The following is a 22,746-nucleotide window of genomic DNA, read 5'->3' as shown; positions in this document are numbered from 1 at the left end:
CCATTTTTCACTGTATTTCAAAGGTTATGGCATTTTTTAAAACATGAAAGTAAATTTGATTTTATAAAAACTTATTAACATGGTGGAATTTGGAACATGCCAATTTACTGTAAAAACAAATGCTACAGATTACAAAATGTTCAACTTAGGATAGATAGACTGTCTAAAACAGACATTTTAACAGATATAAATTAAACTTTCTCATGTTTAGGAACAACAGAATGTGGTCTATTAAGTAAAAAATGTAATTTATTGAGAGTCTTTTCTGAGTCATGTATAATATCATTTCTATTAATCATATTTTGTTAGACTATGATTTAATTTTTTAAACCAATTGTATAGAAGTCTTAGGCACTCATAGGAAATGATTTGAACCTTTTAGAGATGTTATTATAAAGGGATTTTTCAATAGACTAGTAAATATAACCAAAAGAAGGGAACAGTTGAAAGTAAAATACCAATTAAATTTTACATAGCATATAGAAAGTGGCATATGGTTGTTTCATAATTAGAACTAGTAATTGATAATTTGGTGAATACTAGTTTTTAAATAAATGCTAGTTGCTTTATCCAAAGACCTCACTGTCAAAGCTTATGAACCCTTACTTATTTGATGACTGTTTATACATTGCTGGTCTCGGGGGAAACAGAATTTTTCAAATAAAAATAATTCCTGCTCCCAAGGAATGTGTTATATAAAAAGCAAGCACCAACATATCTCAGATTTTTAAAAATTCATTATATGTTAGGAGGAAACAAGATATTAAAGGTGTAACTTGCTAAGCCAAACTCCATCCCATGCATTTTCCAATGAAAAGAATCTTAAATTATTTCTAGAGAAAAGAACTAACCGTACTTAGAGATTCTACATCCTGAGGTCCTACAGAGCTAAGGTTCTCTTTGGTAATACTTTTCTTTTCTTTTATAAATTTATTTCTTTATTTATTTTTGGCTGCATTGGGTCTTCATTGCTGCGTGTGGGCTTTCTCTAGTTGCGGCGAGCGGGGGCTACTCTTTGTTGCGGTGTGCGGGCTTCTCATTGCGGTGGCTTCTCTTGTTGCGGAGCACGGGCTCTAGGCACGCGGGCTTCAGTAGTTGTGTCACGTGGGCTCAGTAGTTGTGGCTCGCAGGCTGTAGAGCGCAGGCTCAGTAGTTGTGGCGCACAGGCTTAGCTGCTCCATGGCATGTGGGATCTTCCCAGACCAGGGCTCGAACCCGTGTCCCCTGCATTGGCAGGCAGATTCCTAACCACTGCGCCACCAGGGAAGTCCCGGTAATACTTTTCATTAAGTATTCATTCATTAAGTAATACTTCATTAAGTCCCAGACTTCTTACTCATTAGCCATGCAATTGATAATGGTATTAGAGAAAACTTAGGTCCATCTATTATGGCCACAGTGCTGATGCAAATAAGCCTTGGTAAGGTCAAAAGAGGTCTTTCATATTTTTGTTTGATTAGCAAATAATGATAATAGCAAACACTTTATGGCATTTTTCCTAGTACTGTACTATTCTGAGTGTGTGTGTGTGTGTGTGTATATGTATACACACACACACACTCACATATTTTCAATCCTTTAATCATAACCATAATTCCATGAAGAAGATTCTGTTACTATTTCATTATAGAGAGGTTAAGAAAATTAACTAGGGTCACTTAGCTAGTAAATCCCAGGACAAAAATTCAAACCCAGGCTGGCTGGCTTCAGAGACGTAGCTCTCAATCCGTACATTATACTCCTTCAGCAAATACAGTCTATTATCCCAACTGGGAAAATACGAGTGGCCAGTTTATTTCCCCACTTCTCAGGCTTCGGAGGCTATTCTTTGCCTCCAGAATAAATTCCAGATTTCATTCCCAGTCAGTCATACAACGCCATCCTTGATCTGGCTCCTGCCTACTTCCCCAGCCTCATCTTCTGTGACTTTCTGGCCATGAAAATTTGTAGTTTTCTAGTCCACAATATGCTGTTTGTTAAACCTATCTTTGTTCCCTGTTTGTCCCTCTGGCTAGCATGGTCTTCTTTTCCCATCACCTACTTCTTTTACACCTGATGATAATACCTCCAGGAAGCTTTCTCAGGCTCAGTTATGTGGCCCCTCTAACTGTTCATATAGCTCTCTTTGAATTCTTCTATCACCGCACTTACAATGTTATAATTACAGTGAACTTGTGATCTCCTTGAGTTTAGGGACATATTTCCAGTGCTAGTAAGGTGTTTGGTTTACAATAAGTACACAGTATTTAACAAACTGAATGTAAAGTGTATGGATCTATATGTGAATATATAGATGAATCCTTCCCAAAGAAATATTTCTGTATAATAAAACCTTGTTGACTTGGGATAAACTCATCTTAGGTTTGGGGTTTTTTTTCAATACTATTTTTGGAATTTTATAGTGGTTCTATGTAAAAGGAATACTTCTGTCAATAGAATTTTTCTGGCATATTTTTGTCTCATCTTGTACTTTCCCTTATCTTACCACCACAGGAACTCCTGGCTACACTAGAGCTGTGGTTTCCTGTCTGGAACAGTGGGTGTTGGTCAGTGACCAAGCACTTTGAAACAGGCAGGATAAAAAGAAAAAATTGGGATTAATGCATTTAGGTATTGAACCAGTTATTTGCTGAGGACCTAATATGTGCCCAGCATTGTGCTTGTGCTGAGGGTAAAACAGTGAAGACAAACTCCCACCTGTTCTGTCCTCACGGAATCTGCAGTCCAGTGGGAAAAGGGCATGGGGAGGAAAAACAGTACATCACAAATGCTGATGTTGAATCAAAATGGTGATGAACAAACATTCTGAACGAAGTTTATGAGAGAACATAACAGGATGAGTGGTCTACCTGGAGGCTATGAGCTTTCCCTGAGAGGATAGTAGGTGAAACGAGATATTGGCATTAACTGCCTACCTAACTCCTCTCACAATCCCAACCCCTGCACACACGTACTTGAATCTTCATCTCAGTGAACGGCTAGTTCCATAACTAGAAACCTTGGCTATACCCTTTATACTTTTTCTCTCCCGGCCTTTATATAATCAATCAAGAAGTCTTCTTGGTGTTCCCTCCAATATCCCCCAAATCTGCCAGCTTCTCTCCACCTTCACCACACCATGTTATTCTTAGCCACCATTATCTACTACTTAGTCTCTTAACTTGTCCATGTTTCCACTCTTGCCTCCACACAAGTGTGAGATCTTTCAAACTTTTTTTTTATTGAATACATTTGACATAGAACATTGTATACATTTAAGGTATTTAAACTTTAATTCAGGTTAATGCGTTTCATTGGATGTAAGACTTCATCTATTGTGATGTGATTTTATGTACTAATCAGAAAGTATGACATTATTTAAAGTTTTCAGATTTATCTTATTTATCTTATTTTATATCACTTTTGCCTCCTTGAAATGAAGATATAAATGAAACTGGTTAAGACATTTCTAAGGCAATGACAAAAACTACTGTCTGACTAGTAGTGACTAAAATATATCATTGATTTCAAAATATATTCCTGATTTCAGAGATGTTTTAAAACCTGTGAAATTTAGTATTTTGCTCACATGCTCAAAATCACTTAGTAGACTTTCCAATACATTTAGAATAAAATCCTAAATCCTCACCATGCACACAGGGTCCTGCTTGACATGACCCCTGCCTATCTTCATGATTTCATTTTCTACCATGCTCCAAGCTCACTCCTCTCAATCTCGTCCAGCCACACTGCCCTTCCTCCTGGTTACTGACCATGCCAAGTTAATACATATCTCAAGGAAACTCCTGTTTGCTCTTGAGAGAATGCTCTTCCCTCAGCATTTAGACAAGTGGCTCCTTTTCTTATGCAATTTGAGCTTTAATGGCCCTCCCTCAAGTAGACCTTCTCTGACCACCGAATGGAAAGTTGCCATCCTTATCTTATCACCCTTATTGTTTCTTCAGAGCATTTATTTGAAATTATTGGGTCTATTTATGCAGACAGTTGTGTATTTTATATTTTTCCACAAAATACATTCTGTGAAAATAGGACCCTTGACCTTCTTACTTATTATTATTCTATTCACTGCCAACAATAGTGCCATGCACATAGAGAGAGCTCCACAAAACTCTGTGGAATGACTGATTATTGGATGGATTTGGAGTTCACAGCGGAGATAAACACTAGAAATATAAGTCTGGGAAATATGAGAACTATAGAAATACGGATGCTCAATTGAGGAGTTTTTCTTTCTTTTTTTAACGAAAGGGAGGAGGGAGAGAGGGCAGAAATCAGAGCTCATCCAGAGAGTTTCCCACTTACTTGTTTGTCATTGTATTTGATTTTGCATATAGAATGGCCATAAATATGGTAAAATGTTAATGAAAGGGCCAGAAGGGAAAAGTTGAATATGAAACAAGATGAATCCTATATTTGCTGAGTTTGACTTTATTTATTTTAGAATTTCACTTGTTTACTCTTTCTATAAGCTATGTAACTTGCTTTATGTACAAATAGGTGGCTCAAGTTAAATGGATTCTGATTTCTAATATGTCTAACATGATAAACTCGACAAGTCTTTTATTAAACCACTTGTAAATAGAAAATTTAAATTTTAAAATTTAATGGTTTAAAATTACAAAAACTAACCATTAAATTACTTCTGCTGCCTATCGTAATATGCAATTTTCTGCTTAATTCTGTAAATTATGAGGTTTTACATGTGAAAAATCTGGTCAATTAAATTCAGATGCCACCTTAGTCCATTCAGGCTGTTATAACAAAATGAGCGACTGGGTTCCTTATAAACAACAGAAATTTATTTCTCACAGTTCCGGAAGCTGGAAACCCAGGAACAGGTTACCAGCATGGCCTTTTTCAGATTCCCGACTTCTCATTGTACTCCTACATTGTGGAAGGCATGAGGGATCTCTCTAGGGCCACTTTTATAAGGGCACTAATCCCTTATACCTAACCACCTCCCCAAATCCCCATCTCTCAATATTATCATAATGGGAATTTGGATGTCAACAAATGAATTTTGGGCTTCCCTGGTGGTGCAGTGGTTGAGAGTCTGCCTGCCGATGCAGGGGACACGGGTTCGTGCCCCGGTCTGGGAAGATCTCACATGCCGCGGAGCGGCTGGGCCCGTGAGCCATGGCCGCTGGGCCTGCGTGTCCGGAGCCTGTGCTCCGCAACGGGAGAGGCCACAACAGTGAGAGGCCCGCGTACCGCAAAAAAAAAACAAAAACAAAAACAAATGAATTTTGGGGGGACACAAACATTCAGTCTTTATCATGTATAGTTTGCAAAGTTCTTATCAGTGGCCTAGTAGCATCCAAGGGGATTATTCTCACATGCTGTTAAATTCTAAAAAGAAACACACCATTATATTAAAGAGTATTTTTTATGTCCTTGAGAAATTAAATGTATCTACTACATTACTGCCAGTGAAAATACTAAAGTATATTCAGTACCTCAGTTTTTTTCTCAGTAATCGTTTCCTTTTTTATTTCTTTGATATTTCTACTCACTAAATTGCCGCTGAATATACACACACATATTGTATGATACGTGCCAGAATTTATACCGTCTAGGTGATTAAACAAGAAACGTTTGTACACCTTCTGTTTCTTTAAATACCAAAATATTAATTTAAAAATGTGTTATTTCGGGAAATGCTAAAAGAGTCAGTTTACAGGAACAACTGGTTTAAGTATAGAATTAAGCATCACAGCACCTATTAGCTTGCCTTTCCCGAGGCTCTGTGGTCTGCACACTGGGAAAGTCTGACACCTACTGGAATAGAATTTACAATGTCCCTGAATACGTTGAAGTAACAGGATGGGGAAAAGAAACAAAAAATAAAGTTAGGTAAAAGAAAACAAATTTGTGAAAAAAGTTTAATTAAGGTACCTTTAAGAATTGTTTCTTAGGTATAATATATGTATTTTTATATCTAATTCAGTGTACCTCTTAAAAATGTACTGTCATTGGCTTTAAAACTTTGAAAATAGGTTGGATCCAAAAAGCAAACTCCATGCACATCCTGAGAGGGGGACACACTCAGCTCATTCTCCTAAAATTTTACACTAAGAAATTATTAGTAGTATTATTATTGTATGTACACAATGATTTGTGACTCTGAGGTACTATACGGCATATATCATTAAAAACTCAATTACATACTACACTGTGCCCACCGTGGAAGGCAAATCAGTGCCTGACCAAAGATTTTCATTGCAAAAGTTGGTATATAAAAGGGGTTTCATCTCAAAACCTAAATTAACCAGAAAATTAAAGTATCAGAAATTCCCCATAATCTGAGCTTTTCATGATTGCCTCTCAAGATTTGTTTCAAATATTTACATGATTCTTTTATAAAACTAATACTTCTATCCCAGTTTATATATTATATAGACTTTTGAAAAAGGATGGACTATATAAAGGTATTTACACTAAAATAAAATGAACCACAATATTTTTTTAATTTGAAAATAGTAATTTTCTTAAGGCGATTCGTATCAAGATGGACTTATCTTTTGGACTAATAGCCAAAACTAAATATAAAAAGTCTGATGCTTTATTTGTGTGTGATTTACATATTAAGAATCTTTTTACTAAATCTAAATGCTTACTTCCAATTTCTGTTAATATTTCTTTCACTGGGTATACTTCCTTTCTCATTTATGACTGATGAACTACCTGTAAATCCTGGTCTCCCATAATAATTAATAATTTCATCTTTTCTTTTTAGTTTGATTGAAAAAAATAAAGATTCCTATAAAGATTCCATAACATTTAGGAAGTATTTTTGTTCATAACTACTTAAGACTATAAAGACATTTAGAATATATCTCTTCTGAGAGCTAAGCCTCATCATATGAATTGAACATCACCAATAATAGTCTTCTGTCATGGTTTTCTGGAACTTACTATTGACCTGATATACATAAGCAATTATGGTTAAGATGAATTTATCAGGTCATTACAGAAACAAGAAAGGAGCAACCTCTACTTGTGTACGAGGCCAGAAACAAAATGGGAGATATATACATACATATATATAGCTATATAGGTATCTATTCCCTTCATAAAAAATCCTACTGAGCTCTCTGAATCATCTAGGCATTACCAGCAGCAGCAAGTGTTTTACATATATTAAGTCATTTAATCTCACAACAATCCTGTGAGATAGGTAGGTAATATTATTATATTCATTGTATCGATGAGGAAGCCACATTGAACAAACAAGCTAATGGCTAATAAGTTGTTTCATTTTCTCTTGTTCCTCGTTGAATCCCTAAGTGCATCTCAATAACGGGATGACAGGAAACAAAGTCAAAATGTCCTTAAATACATCATCTCCCCAAGCAGAAAATCTTCTCCAACTTCCAAGAGAAAATCACATATCATTGGCTAGTTTATGGAGGGGATGTTGCTGGTTCACCTTGATTTCTAGTGAATAGCCTCAGGACTTGGTATTTTCATGCTATGGTGTCAATTCAAATCACAGGTTATGAATATAAATGTTTAAACATTGTCTTCTACGAACAGGATGACAAGCAATTTATTAATCTGTGTTCGAAGGACTAGTATAAATAAATAACATTAATTCTTAGATTGATATCTTCTATTTCTTAAGGAAAATACTTGTCATGGTCATTATTTAAATGAATCCTTTGTTGCTTCAGTCCACTCTCAATTCAGGATAAGAATGGATATGTTTGGACCAGGGTTTGGTCAGGGTACACTTCAAATGGCAAATGACCAATTAATGAACTCTTTGTTTTTAATTTAGTGTTTTCACGGCTCCTTGGAAGACCGGATTTCTAAAATGTTTCAACCAAAAGTACAGTGATTGTTTACTTACAATGCTTTTCTTAGTTCATTATCCACAAGACTTCAAGTTGTCTCTGTCAAAATAGAATCCTTTGCTCCCTTTTGTAAGTTCTGCAAGCCAGGCTCACGTTCATAAATAACAAAAGATGTCTGCTTTTTCTTCAAACAAACATTTTACCTATTAACTTGGAAAATCCAAAGGATCAATACAAGCTTTTTTCAGTACATGTTGCCGCACAAAAGCAACCATTAAAGAGAATCCCAAATGCAATCTGCTGTTAGGAGTGTTCGGACCCCACGGAAAGCTCAATACTTCAAAGAAACCGCTCTCCGTCGGCCATAATCACTCTGGAAAGGTACAAAGGATCTCTAGATTTAAGCAAAATACTTGTCTGGGATCATTACATTTGCTTTTATACTGGCCTGTCACCATTTTACCATGCTGAATTTTCTGTTTTTAAACTTATATTTTCAGATTATTTAGTTTTAAATTTATATTTACATTTTTAACATCTCTTGATGAGCTTATTTCATCGGTGGCATAAACCTAATTACAAGTCACACCAGGGGCTCTGGCTGTGGCTCGTTCTTCCAATTTACACTGGATCAAAGATTGCTGGGCCCCTGGCAATCTGCTTTTCTGCCTACTCAACTATTTTAGTCATGAAATGGTTTCACTATTTAGGGTTTTAAACAATCTCTGCAGGTGACACTGATTTATTCTCACAAACAATATCTTTCTGTTTGTCTGTCTTTCTAACAACCATCTCTTTTCTTTTTTTTTCAGTATCCAGGGTATGCAGGGACGGTGGTATTTTTTTCCTGCCTCGCCCTGTGCCCTCCATAGTCATTCAGCCAGTGCTCACGTGACAGACAATGTGTGCTTCTGATGAAGTTAGACGTTCTCTGTAATTAGGATAATCAGTGGATTTGCAGGAGAAATCTATTTTTAAAATATCCCTTTATCATGGTGTCTTCATTAATTTTAAAATTTTTATTTCCTGTTTTTGCCGTACTTAGTTTCACATTATTTTGCCAAGTATCACCACGCTTGAACAAAATATACCAACGTGTCTTTTCATGCCTTTATGGAGCTGAATTTTCAAACTTCTCATTCAAGAGAACGTTGCACAATAAGCTGTACAGTGCTCAATTTATCTGCCTTAGACAGATGAATGGCTGAGTCAGCTTTATTTGTAGAGGAGCATGTGGTCCAAAGAGGCCTAAATATTCCAAAGCAGATGTTTACTAACTTTAGTGACTCTACTCTGGGGAAAAATGTGTTCCTTCTTTGCTTTTTAACATTTAGGTTGACTTCTGCATTATTTTAATTATAATAATAATTATTATTTTAAGCAGCATAGAGTTCTTATGTTTCACTGATTTAGTGGCGTACATCTCATATTAATTTGAACTCATAGTGATTTGATTTTACAGTCATGTACCATTTCCTTTAGTACTAGATTTTGTAAATCATTTCTGCCTCTACCCTCGATAAAAAAACTCAGAAAACAAATGAGAGGGAAGAATATAAATTTAACATAACAAGGTACATATTCACAATAGGGAAAAAATGACAGAAACAGAAAAGTAAAGAGAAAAAAATCATGCTATAATCCAATCATTCAATCTATAGTTATTAAGAACTTTCTACAGTTTAGTATAGGATGTTTTATAATAAAATAACTGGTATTACAACCAGAAATGAGGCTGATTTTTGTTTTCCTAAACAGTATCTATATGATTTTGGTTGGCTTCTACCAGAATGTCATCTAAAAATAGGTATTTTAATAAAGGCTGTTTTTGTCTGATCACGGCATTTTTGTGGCAAATGGCCTACTTTGATGCTGTTAAAGTTTCTCAGCTTCACTGGAGCGTGGCCAATTCATATTCCTCTACTATCTTATATGTTGAAGACAGTAAGCATACATGGATGGATATAAACAAAGGTTTTTAGAAACGGGCTTGAGAAAGTTATGGCTACAATATGGTCTAATTGATAAGACATGTGGATCAGAACAGCAATTCAGCTAAATCTTTCTGTAAGGCAGGATTTATTTGTTATTCTTAATCATATCATTTAAAATTGTCTTATATTTGATACGAAATAGATGTATTATAATACCTAATTTTACCATATGTATCCCTAACAGTGTATCATTCACTTTTATTTTTTAGCTTTATGTAAGAAAAAAGCATCGTATGGTATTATTTCTGTAACTTGCTTGTATCACACAAGTTTATTATAAGTTATATTTGGGTTATTGAATAGTACAGTTCATTTGTTTAACTGGTGAATAATACCTATGTGTAAATATTTCAATGTATTTCTCCATTCTATGGTAAATGGACATTTAAACTACTTTTAGGTTTTGATAGTTATGAATAATGCTTGCTACTATAAATACTCAGATAACATGATTCCTGAACACATGTGCAAGAGTTTCTCTAAAGTATATATCTACAAGTGTAACTGCTGGGTCAGTATACGCATGTTCATTATTACATGATATTAACATTGTTTTTCAAAGTGGTTTTACCATATATTTCTACGAACAGTATATATGAGATTCCAGTTCTCTATATCCTCTGAACACGTGAGATTGTCAAATTCTCAAAATTTGCTTATTTGGCGACATACACCAAGAGTCTGGAAAGGCCTTTCCTAGCCTTCATGAATTGGGCCTGGTGTCAACCAGCAGCTTTACCAGAAACTCGGGGTCTGTGTGATGCAGCAATGTTGGCTGCACCTGGAAAACCCTTGAGTTCACGGGAGATGAAGGAAGGCACATCCGGGGACTCAAAGCCCACTTCTTCCTTTATAGGAAGCACCTTGGCACACTAGAGGCTTGCCCCCTCAAAGGTTTTCCCCCTTAGTGCTAGTTCTGAGGGGTTAGCCATCCCCTCTGAGAATGGAGGTTTGGAGAGAGAGAGCACGTGTGTGAGCACGAGACTCCGAGGTCACAGCTCGGTCAATATCCCAGATTTCAAACGCAAGAGCTGAGAACAGTCTGTGGGCTGCAAATCTCTAGAAAAGGACCTTCCCTCACTCCCCTCAAAAAGCGGAGGGAGGGGCTTCCCTGGTGGCGCAGTGGTTGAGAGTCCGCCTGCCGATGCAGGGGACACGGGTTCGTGTCCCGGTCCGGGAAGATCTCACATGCTGCGGAGTGGCTGGGCCCGTGAGCCATGGCCGCCGAGCCTGCGCGTCCAGAGCCTGTGCTCCGCAACGGGAGAGGCCACAGCAGTGAGAGGCCCGCGTACCGCAAAAAAAAAAAAAAAAGCAGAAGGAAATCAAACAGCCTCAAGAGGCGTGAGAGAGAAAGCAAGAACCTGAGGGTTTAAGAACCCATTGCATCTCCTAGTTCGGTTACTGGAAAGAAGCAAGCCAATATAGCAGGGGCTATCTATAACTTGGCTATAAGAATTCCCTGAGAAGCCACTGAGGACCAAGTCTCCAAGACGACTGACTAGCTTGGACCTGAGGATTCACTTAGGGAACCCTGGAAAGCTTTCCATTGGAGATGGTTGTCAGAACTGTAGCCTACACGCATGCTTCCCAGCTGCCAAGGAATCCGTCCAAGCAGCTCCAAGACTGTAGCCAGTTTGGTCAGAGGATCCTGCTAGTATTTCTCCCCCATGTGCTGAGGTGGACTTGCCTACCGCAGAGGAGCCTAGGAAAGTCCAGCCTCTGTTTCGCTCGCCACCCTGAAAAACGTACCCAATAGGGAGGAGGGTGGAAGAGGTGACTGTATCCCCTTGAAGAAAGTGAAGTGGGGAGTCTGCCCGAGACTCAGAGCTGAATTTGACAGAGGATATAGGCTGAAATAATCAAGGCCTCACTTCTTTCTGAGCACGCTGGGGTTTAATCTTCATGGGAGAAGATCAAAACGTTTTACCTCCCCAGCAGAGATCACAGACGAGCTAATCTAGACGTCTGGGCAATTTCCAGGTAGAATGCATTTAGGCCTCCACGTAGCCCATGGTATTTAGCACCACCAAGGTTTGCTCCTCCTGGAAAAGTTTCCTTTTAACATACATATTTACACACTTAAAAGCAGTTCAATGCCTGCTAGCTTGGCTCATACCAGAGGGTTAAAACTCTCACTGAGGAAAAACCCAAATGTGTCCAATTATATAAAGGCCTCTTTCCTTGCAAGAAACAGGGAGACAGCTGGTTTCCTCCCATTTTTCCTCTTTTGCAAAAGAAGTCTTAATTGTAAGTTCGTGTTGTAATTCGAAGACCCATTCTCAGGCCATTTTCCCCCTGACTCTAGCCGATGTTGGAGCTAGGCAGTGTTACAAAAGAAAGTCATTTTCTTCTTTTTCGTAACTCCAGTATACCACATACAGTAGGAAGTCATACAGAATTAAGAACATAATACGTTACCATTTATAGAATAAAAGCACGTAGCTAAAAGAGCCACATTATCAGAAAGGACAGGTACAAACTTACTGATACGAGTTCTATATCCAGTTGATTCTTAGATATTATCTCCATTAGAAAACATTATCTCCATCTTCAAAATACTTCAGCCCTCTCCAGCCACTCTCAGATGTGTTTAATATGTAAGAGAATTCTTAGTGAGACTGTTGAAAATAGCTCTTATCAAGTTTTGTTTGTGTTTTGGAAGATTTTTTTGCTTTGCTTTACAGTCGGCTAAATGTAGGCCAAGTCTGACCACCATATTTATTATTTAAACTGCAAGTAATTATACACAATTCCTCTTTGTCCTGTTACTGCCTTAACAATCTCAACCTTCCTTAAATCCCTATTTGTCTAATAACATTGTCCCACCTGTTTTGTTTCTTTAGTCTCTGCCTTTCATTAACTCACTCTAAAGACACAGGTGTGCTTTTTATTCCATGCTGGCCACCAATTTGGAAATAGACGATTTTTCTCTTAGCTCCCATTTCACTAATTTTACTTCTTATATTTCCTATTTATTTTTACTGTGCTTACTCCTTAGACTGACTGGTATGATCACATGTCTCTTCTTTTCCCTTCCTGTTAAATTAGCAGGTATATCGTCGACATACCCCATTTTGGAAGGGCTTTTTCTCAGGATGACCAGAGCAAAATGACACCAAGGAGGCGTCTTGGGTGGAAATTCCTCTAACCTAGGCACAGAACACGTTCTGCAGTGGAGAGTTTTCCTGATTTACAGTCCCTCATTTCTCCTTTACCCTCTCACACAACATGGTAATCGGGGCAGGTTCCATTAAGGACACACACCTGTATCGATACCTCCAGGCGATCATATTAGGCATGGGTGAAAAACCAACCCCTGTGTAAAGGCAAGATTTCTAGTCAGGGAGCAATATCTTACTGCCTGATTCAGAGGACCCCCACTAATATCAGGTTTAATATTTTGCTACAGTCATCCGCGAGCCAACCCCTCTTAACCAATCCTAACAAAATAGACATCGACAAACATGGACAAAGAAATCCAAAGTCTTAGGACTCCATCCTTTGAGTACCTCAGCAGCTGTAACCTTTTATATTGTCTCCCTCCCTTCTCACAATCCTGAGAAGGTTATTAGACAACTTTACGTGCTGGCACGTTTTAACGATGTTACTCACCCAAAAGACATCTGATCCAGGTGCAGTTTCTTCTCTCAAAAGTGAAAGTAGCACCAAGGAGCCTGGAGAGCAGCAGCGGGAAGCAGCAATGTGACAGCTGACCCTCTAGACAAGTTTGGTCTGGGTGGCCGCTCAGGGTGGGTGACGAGGGCCTGCACTCTGCCAGGGGCTGTGGTGCCTTTGGCAGGTAGTCATGAGATTTACGTCCCTTTGTGGTGACCAACACTGCTACCGAGCAAGGGCTCCTTGCCCAATGTGCACAGAAGCCAATACCAAGGCACCGGCTTTGGAGAAAATAAAAGCTCTACTGCGAGATCGACCGGCAAGGAAACAGGAAGCAAGGCTCTCGCATCTGTCTGCGAGATCGACCGGCAAGGAAACAGGAAGCAAGGCTCTCGCATGTGTCTTCTCCATCCAGGGCTCGCGGTGAAGTTTAGGGGGATTAGGGAAATTTCAAACTTGGAAGCTGATTGGCTAGGCTTGAATTAGTCCATATAAGCTCCCACTGTTGCCGGGAGCCAGGTTTTCCTTGTTGAAGAACTTCTCATTTCATAAAAGCCTCAACATGTCTATTCTTTGAGTTCCATAGACTGAAGATTCTCGGCTCTGGGGTTATACTGCACACGTGGGTTCCTGTCTTGCACATGCCCGGGGCTGTCTGTAAAATAACTCAAGGTTTGATTAATCAACGTCCTCTTTAAGGATGCAAAACCAGTTTAAGCTGGTCAATGTTTTACATGCTGTTAAATTTAACAAGAACAATGTTATTTTTCCTATTATAAACAGTATCTCTCTTAAATTTGTTTTTAGCACATCAAACTATAACTGATCTTAACTGTATGGCTAAACTTTTGTATTAATTATAAAACATTTTATATTGATCTTCACTAAATTGATGAACTCATTCATTATTATCATTTACATATAGACTCCTTTATATTTTCTTTCTTCACAATCATATCACCTGCTGCTAATAAGTTATTTTTTCCCTCATTTTAGATCCTTACATCATTTATTTATTTATTTTCATCTTACTGCACATTGTTCAGTGGAAGTAACAGATCTACGTCTGAGTCACTACCTCAGTCTAATATTGATATCTGCATAAGGGCAATTTTGGATTTGACTTAGCTTATAGCTAAACAATAGAGATTCTGGTTTTAGCTCTGATTTATTCTTAATTTACTTTTATCTTACAGTGCTTTTTTTCTTTAATATCTTTACTGGAGTATAGTTGCTGTACAATGGTGTGTTAGTTTCTGCTCTATAACAAAGTGAATCAGCTATACACATACACACGTTCCCATATCTCTTCCCTCTTGCGTCTCCCTCCCTCCCACCCTCCCTATCCCACCCCTCAAGGTGGTCACAAACCACCGAGCTGATCTCCCTGTGCTATGCGGCTGCTTCCCACTAGCTATCTATTTTACCTTTGGTAGTGTATATATGTCCATGCCACTCTCTCACTTTGTCACAGCTTACCCTTCCCCCTCCCCATATCCTCAAGTCCATGCTGTAGTAGGTCTGTGTCTTTATTCCCATCTTACCCCTAGGTTCTTCATCATCTTTTTTTTTTTTTTTCCTTAGGTTCCATATATATGTGTTAGCATATGGTATTTGTTTTTCTCCTTCTGACTTATTTCACCCTGTATGACAGACACTAGGTCCATCCACCTCACTACAAATAACTCAATTTCATTTCTTTTTATGGCTGAGTAATATTCTATTGTATATGTGCCACATCTTCTATATCCATTCATCTGTTGATGGACGCTTAGGTTGCTTCCATGTACGGGCTATTGTAAATAGAGCCGCAATGAACATTTTGGTACATGACTCTTTTTGAATTATGGTTTTCTCAGGGTATATGCCCAGTAGTGGGATTGCTGGGTCGTATGGTAGTTCTATTTTTAGTTTTTTAAGAAACCTCCATACTGTTCTCCATAGTGGCTGTATCAATTTACATTCCCACCAACAGTGCAAGAGGGCTCCCTTTTCTCCACACCCTCTCCAGCATTTATAGTTTCTAGATTTTGTGATGATGGCCATTCTGACCACTGTGAGATGGTATCTCATTGTAGTTTCGATTTGCATTTCTCTAATGATTAATGATGTTGAGCATCCTTTCATGTGTTTGTTGGCAATCTGCATATCTTCTTCGGAGAAATGTCTATTTAGGTCTTCTGCCCATTTTTGGATTGGGTTGTTTGTTTTTTTGTCATTGAGCTGCTTGTAAATTTGGCGGATTAATCCTTTGTCAGTTGCTTCATTTGCAAATATTTTCTCCCATTCTAAGGGTTGTCTTTTGGTCTTGTTTATGGTTTCCTTTGCTGTGCAAAAGCTATTAAGTTTCATTAGGTCCCATTCTTTATTTTTGTTTTTATTTCCATTCCTCTAGGAGGTGGGTCAAAAAGGATCTTGCTGTGATTTATGTCATACAGTGTTCTGCCAATGTTTTCCTATAAGAGTTTGATAGTGTTTGGCCTTACATTTAGGTCTTTAATCCATTTTGAGTTTATTTTTGTGTATGGTAAGGGAGTGTTCTAATTTCATACTTTTACATGTACCTGTCCAGTTTTCCCAGCACCACTTATTGAAGAGCCTGTCTTTTCTCCATTGTATATTCTTGTCTCCTTTATCAAAGATAAGGTGACCATATGTGCGTGGGTTTATCTCTGGGCTTTCTATCCTGTTCCATTGATCTATATTTCTGTTTTTGTGCCAGTACCATACTGTCTTTATTACTATAGCTTTGTAGTATAGTCTGAAGTCAGGGAGCCTGATTCCTCCAGCTCTATTTTTCATTCTCCAGATTGCTTTGGCTATTCAGGGTCTTTTGTGTTTCTATACAATTGTGAAATTTTTTGTTCCAGTTCTGTGAAAAATGCCAGTGGTAGTTTGATAGGGATTGCATTGAATCTGTAGATTGCTTTGGGTAGTATACTCATTTTCACAATGTTGATTCTTCCAATCCAATAACATGGTATATCTCTCCAACAATTTGTATCATCTTTAATTTCTTTCATCAGTGTCTTACAATTTTCCGCATACAGGTTTTGTCTCCTTAGGTAGGTTTATTCCTAGATATTTTACTCTTTTTGTTGCAGTGGTAAATGGGAGTGTTTTCTTAATTTCACTTTCAGATTTTTCATCATTAGTGTATAGAAATGCCAGAGATTTCTGTGCATTAATTTTGTATCCTGCTACTTTACCAAATTCATTGATTAGCTCTAGTAGTTTTCTGGTAGCATCTTTAGGATTCTTTATGTGGAGAATCATGTCATCTGCAAACAGTGACAACTTTATTTCATCTTTTCTGATTTGGATTCCTTTTATTTCTTTTTCTTCTCTGATTGCTGTGGCTAAAACTTCCAAAATTATGTTGAATAAGAGTGGTGAGAGTGGGCAACCTTGTCTTTTCATGATCTTAGTGGAGTTTCAGTTTTTCACCATTGAGGTTTATGTTGGCTGTGGGTTTGTCATATATGGCCTTTATTATGTTGAGGAAAGTTCCCTCTATGCCTACTTTCTGCAGGGTTTTTATCATAAATGGGTGTTGAATTTTGTCAAAAGCTTTCTCTGCATCTATTGAGATGATCATATGGTTTTTCTCCTTCAATTTGTTTATATGGTGTATCACGTTGATTGATTTGCATATATTGAAGAATCCTTGCATTCCTGGAATAAACCCCACTTGATCATGGTGTATGATCCTTTTAATCTGTTGTTGGATTCTGTTTGCTAGTATTTTGTTGAGGATTTGTGCATCTATGTTCATCAGTGATACTGGCCTGTAGTTTTCTTTCTTTGTGACATCTTTGTCTGGTTTTGGTATCAAGGTGATGGTGGCCTCGTAGAATGAATTTGGGAGTGTTCCTCCCTCTGCTATATTTCGGAAGAGTTTGAGAAGGATAGGTGTTAGCTCTTCTCTAAATGTTTGATAGAATTTGCCTGTGAAGCCATCTGGTCCTGGGCTTTTGTTTGTTGGAAGATTTTTAATCACAGTTTCAATTTCAGTGCTTGTGATTGGTCTGTTCATATTTTCTATTTCTTCCTGGTTCAGTCTCGGCAGGTTTTGCATTTCTAAGAATTTGTCCATTTCTTCCAGGTTGTCCATTTTATTGGCACAGAGTTGCTTGTAGTAATCTCTCATGATCTTTTGTATTTCTGCAGTGTCAGTTGTTACTTCTCCTTTTTCATTTCTAATTCTATTGATTTGAGTCTTCTCCCTTTTTTTCTTCATGAGTCTGGCTAATGGTTTATTAATTTTGTTTATCTTCTCAAAGAACCAGCTTTTAGTTTTATTGAACTTTGCTATCGTTTCCTTCATTTCTTTTTCATTTATTTCTGATCTGATCTTTATGATTTTTTTCCTTCTGCTAACTTTGGGGTTTTTTTGTTCTTCTTTCTCTAATTGCTTTAGGTGCAAGTTTAGGTTCTTTATTTGAGATGTTTCCTGTTTCATAAGGTAGGATTGTATTGCTATAAACTTCCCTCTTAGAACTGCTTTTGCTGCACCCCATAGGTTTTGGGTCGTCGTGTCTCCATTGTCATTTGTTTCTAGGTATTTTTTGATTTCCTCTTTGATTTCTTCAGTGATCACTTCGTTATTAAGTAGTGTATTGTTTAGCCTCCATGTGTTTGTCTTTTTTACAGATCTTTTCCTGTAACTGATACCTAATCTCATGGCGTTGTGGTCGGAAAAGATACTTCATACCATTTCAATTTTCTTAAATTTACCAAGGCTTGATTTGTGACCCAAGATAGGATCTATCCTGGAGAATGTTCCATGAGCACTTGAGAAAAATGAGTATTCTGTTGTTTTGGGATGCCATGTCCTATACATATCAATTATGTCCATCTTGTTTAATGTATCATTTAAAGCTTGTGTTTCCTTATTTATTTTCATTTTGGATGATCTGTCCATTCATGAAAGTGGGGTGTTAAAGTCCCCCACTATGTTTGTGTTACTGTCAATTTCCCCTTTTATGGCTGTTAGTATTTGCCTTATGTATTGAGGTGCTCCTATGTTGGGTGCATAAATATTTACAATTGTTATATCTTCTTCTTGGATCGATCCCTTGATCATTATGTAGTGTCCTTCTTTGTCTCGTGTAATAGTGTTTATTTAAAGTCTATTTTCTCTCACATGAGGATAGCTACTGCAGCTTTCTTTTGATTTCCATTTGCATGGAATATCTTTTTCCATCCTCTCACTCTCAGTCTGTATGTGTCCCTAGGTCTGAAGTGAGTCTCTTGTAGACAGCATATATACGGGTCTTGTTTTTGTATTAATTCAGCCAGTCTGTGTCTTTTGGTGGGAGCATTCAATCCATTTACATTTAAGGTAATTATCGATATGTATGTTCCTATTTCCATTTTCTTAAGTGTTTTGGGTTTGTTATTGTAGATCTTTTCCTTCTCTTGTTTTTCTTGCCTAGAGAAGTTCCTTTAGCATTTGTTGTAAAGCTGGTTTGGTGGTGCTGAACTGTCTCAGCTTTTGCTTGTCTGTAAAGGTTTTAATTTCTCCATCAACTCTGAATGAGATCCTTGCTGAGTAATCTTGGTTGTAGGTTTTTCTCCTTCATCACTTTAAATATGTCCTGCCAGTCCCTTCTGGCTTGCAGAGTTTCTGCTGAAAGATCAGCTGTTAGCCTTATGAGGATTCCCTTGTGTGTTATTTGTTGTTTGTCCCTTGCTGCTTTTAATGTTTTCTTTGTATTTAATTTTTGATAGTTTGATTAATATGTGTCTTGGCATGTTTCTCCTTGGATTTATCTTGTATGGGACTCTCTGTGCTTCCTAGACTTGATTAACTATTTCCTTTCCCATATTAGGGAAGTTTTCAACTATAATCTCTTCAAATATTTTTTCAGTCCCTTTCTTTTACTTTTTTTCTTCTGGGAACCCTATAATTCGAATGTTGGTGCATTTAATGTTGTCCCAGAGGTCTCTGAGACTGTCCTCAGTTCTTTTCATCCTTTTTTTTTTATTCTGTTCTGCAGTAGTTATTTCTACTATTTTATTCTCCAGGTCACTTATCCGTTCTTCTGCCTCAGTTATTCTGCTATTGATCCCTTCTAGAGTATTTTTAATTTCATTTATTGTGTTGTTCATCATTGCTTGTTTCCTCTTTAGTTCTTCTAGGTCCTTGTTAAATGTTTCTTGCATTTTCTCTATTCTATTTCCAAGATTTTGGATCATCTTTACTATCAGTATTCTGAATTCTTTTTCAGGTAGACTGCCTATTTCCTCTTCATTTGTTAGGTCTGGTGGGTTTTTACCTTGCTCCTTCATCTGCTGTGTGTTTTTCTGTCTTCTCATTTTGCTTATCTAACTGTGTTTGGGGTCTCCTTTTCACAGGCTACAGCCGCGTAATTCCCGTTGTTTTTGTTGTCTGCCCTCAGTGGCTAAGGTTGGTTCAGTGGGTTGTGTAGGCTTCCTGGTGGAGGGGACTAGTGCCTGTGTTCTGGTGGATGGGGCTGGATCCTGTCTTTCTGGTGGGCAGGTCCACGTCTGGCGGTGTGTTTTGGGGTGTCTGTGGGCTTATTATGATTTTAGGCAGCCTCTCTGCTAATGGATGGGGCTGTGTTCCTGTCTTGCTTGTTGTTTGGCATAGGGTGTCCAGCACTGTAGCTTGCTGGTCGTTGAGTGAAGCTGGGTCCTGGTGTTGAGATGGAGATCTCTGGGAGATTTTCGCCATTTGATATTACATGGAGCTGGGAGGTCTCTTGTGAACCAGTGTCCTGAAGTTGGATCTCCCTCTTCAGAGGCACAGCACTGACTCCTGGCTGCTGCACCAAGAGCCTTTCATCCACACGGCTCAGAATAAAAGGGAGAAAAAATAGAAAGAAAGAAAGAGGATAAAATAAAGTAAGATAAAATAAAATTATTAAAGTAAAAAATTATTAAGAAAAAAAAATTTTAAGTAAAAAAAAAGAAAAAAGAAAACGGATGGACAGAACCCTAGGACAAATGGCGAAAGCAAAGCTATACAGACAATATCTCACACAGAAGCATACACATACACACTCACAAAAAGAGGAAAAGGGGAAAAAATAATATATCTTGCTCCCAAAGTCCACCTCCTCAATTTGGGATGATTCGTTGTCTATTCAGGTATTCCACAGATGCAGGTACATCACGTTGAATGTGGAGATTTAATCCGCTGCTCCTGAGGCTGCTGGGAGAGATTTCCCTTTCTCTTCCTTGTTCGCACAGCTCCCGGGGTTCAGCTTTGGATTTGGCCCCGCCTCTGCGTGTAGGCCGCCTGAGGGCGTCTGTTCTTCGCTCAGACAGGACGGCATTAAAGGAACAGCTGATTCGGGGGCTCTGGCTCACTCAGGCCGGGGGGAGGGAGAGGTACTGATGCGGGGCGAGCCTGCGGTGGCAGAGGCCAGCATGACGTTGCACCAGCCTGAGGCGCGCCGTGCGTTCTCCCGGGGAAGTTGTCCCTGGATCCCGGGACCCTGGCAGTGGCGGGCTGCACAGGCTCCCCGGAAGGGGGGTGTGGATAGTGACTTGTGCTTGCACACAGGCTTCTTGGTGGCGGCAGCAGCAGCCTTAGCGTCTCATGCCCATCTTTGGGGTCTGCGCTGATAGCCGCGGCTCGCGCCAGTCCCTGGAGCTCCTTTAAGCAGCGCTGTTAATCCCCTCTCCTCGCGCACCAGGAAACAAAGAGGCAGGAAAAAGTCTCTCGCCTCTTCAGCAGGTCCAGACATTTCCCCGGACTCCCTTCCGGCTAGCCGTGGCGCAGTAGCACCCCTCAGGCTGTGTTCACGCCGCCAACCCCAGTCCTCTCCCTGCGCTCCGACCGAAGCCCGAGCCTCAGCTCCCAACCCCGCCCGCCCCGGCGGGGGAGCAGACAAGCCTCTCGGGCTCGTGAGTGCCGGTCGGCCCCGATCCTCTGTGCGGGAATCTCTCCGCTTTGCCCTCCACACCCGTGTCTGTGGCTGCACTCTCCTCCGCGGCTCCGAAGCTTCCCCCCTCCTCCACCCACAGTCTCTGCCTGCGAAGGGGCTCCTAGTGTGTGGAAACCTTTCCTCCTTCACAGCTCCCTCCCACTGGTGCAGGTCCTGTCCCTATCCTTTTGTCTCTGTTTATTCTTTTTTCTTTTGCCCTACCCAGGTACGTGGGGGGTTTCTTGCCTTTTGGGAGGTCTGAGGTCTTCTGCCAGCGTTCAGTAGGTGTTCTGTAGGAGCTGTTCCACGTGTAGATGTATTTCTGATGTATCTGTGGGGAGGAAGGTGATATCCGCGTCTTACTCTTCCGCCATCTTCTCAAATCTCCCCTTACAGTGCTTCTTTACTGTCCATCAGTACAGTAATGAAGTAACATATGTTTTCTGTCATTTCTAGATATTTTAAAGCCAGATATCAAGTTTTCAATGTATCTGATACACAGTGCTGACAGTATAGGTCTATGCAAATAACTTTGATGAAAAGAATTCTTTCTGACAATTTTTTTCTAACAAAAATGATCTCTTCCTTAGGAACTGGTGTGCTTATGTACATACCAGATTATCTCCAACAGTGATACTGGACAACCAAGTCACTTATGTTCCAGCTGGTAGAGGGCCCTGTGGCTGGACCAGTGGATCCTGTCCTCAGAGGTATGTAATATTTTTTGAAAATACGTACTTCTTGTACCATAATCATGTGTGGCCTGGAATATATAGAGAAAGTTAATCATCCCAGGTACATGTAAGTATAGGAGGGTCAGGGTAGGGTCATCACATTAAACTGGAAGTATGATCTTAAATAAGTTAAAATGCAGAAACTAATTATACTTGCCTCATGTGGGTGTTTTTAGAATATGTGAGATAAATGGAGTAATATGTTTAGCCTAGTACCTGGTACTCTGTGAGTCTTCAGTGAATGTTAACTCATGTGTCTTTCTATTTTTACTATTACTATTACTTCTATTCTATGACCTGACCAACAATCCTGTCCTTTAATTCCATTAAATTCATACAGTTTTAAAGGGCTATTGATAATTTCCCTTTCATACTAGGCCAAAGAGAAGTCCATAACTTTGCAAGCCACTAATTGCTATTATGCATGGTAAAGCAGCTAAGTAGGGCCTTTCTTCTTGTGTCTATTGTAATGACTTATTTAGGGGTTTTTGTTTTAATTATGTAATTGTCCTAAAATGTGGGGCTGAGTAATTGATAAATTCTCTGAATTCATACAGTCACAGTAGCTCAGCTGGGGGTGTTTCAGGAATGCCTGCAATAAAAACTAAAATTGTCATTCAGGCCATGATGGCTAATGTTATACAAATAGTCATACAAGTAACTCAGGCAGTGAATCTGACACACTGGCAATCTGGAAAAGTGTGCAATA

At 38.9% G+C, this 22,746-nt stretch overlaps 1 protein-coding gene across 1 annotated transcript in view; it reads left to right on the top strand.

Annotated features, from left to right (window-relative positions):
- MMRN1 (multimerin 1) overlaps window positions 1-22,746 on the top strand; it is a 72,523-nt gene that overhangs the window by 7,633 nt on the left and 42,144 nt on the right. Inside the window, exon 3 of the mRNA XM_079919620.1 lies at window positions 21,894-22,013. Within this exon, the coding sequence (XP_079775746.1) occupies window positions 21,894-22,013 (120 nt within the window). The remainder of the gene's footprint in view (window positions 1-21,893; window positions 22,014-22,746) is intronic.

The sequence above is a fragment of the Stenella coeruleoalba genome, assembly GCF_951394435.1.
Source record: "Stenella coeruleoalba genome assembly, chromosome: 4".
Lineage (NCBI taxonomy): Eukaryota > Metazoa > Chordata > Mammalia > Artiodactyla > Delphinidae > Stenella > Stenella coeruleoalba.
The sequence above is the reverse complement of the archived record's forward strand: the minus strand, read 5'-3'. Positions and strand labels throughout refer to the sequence as shown.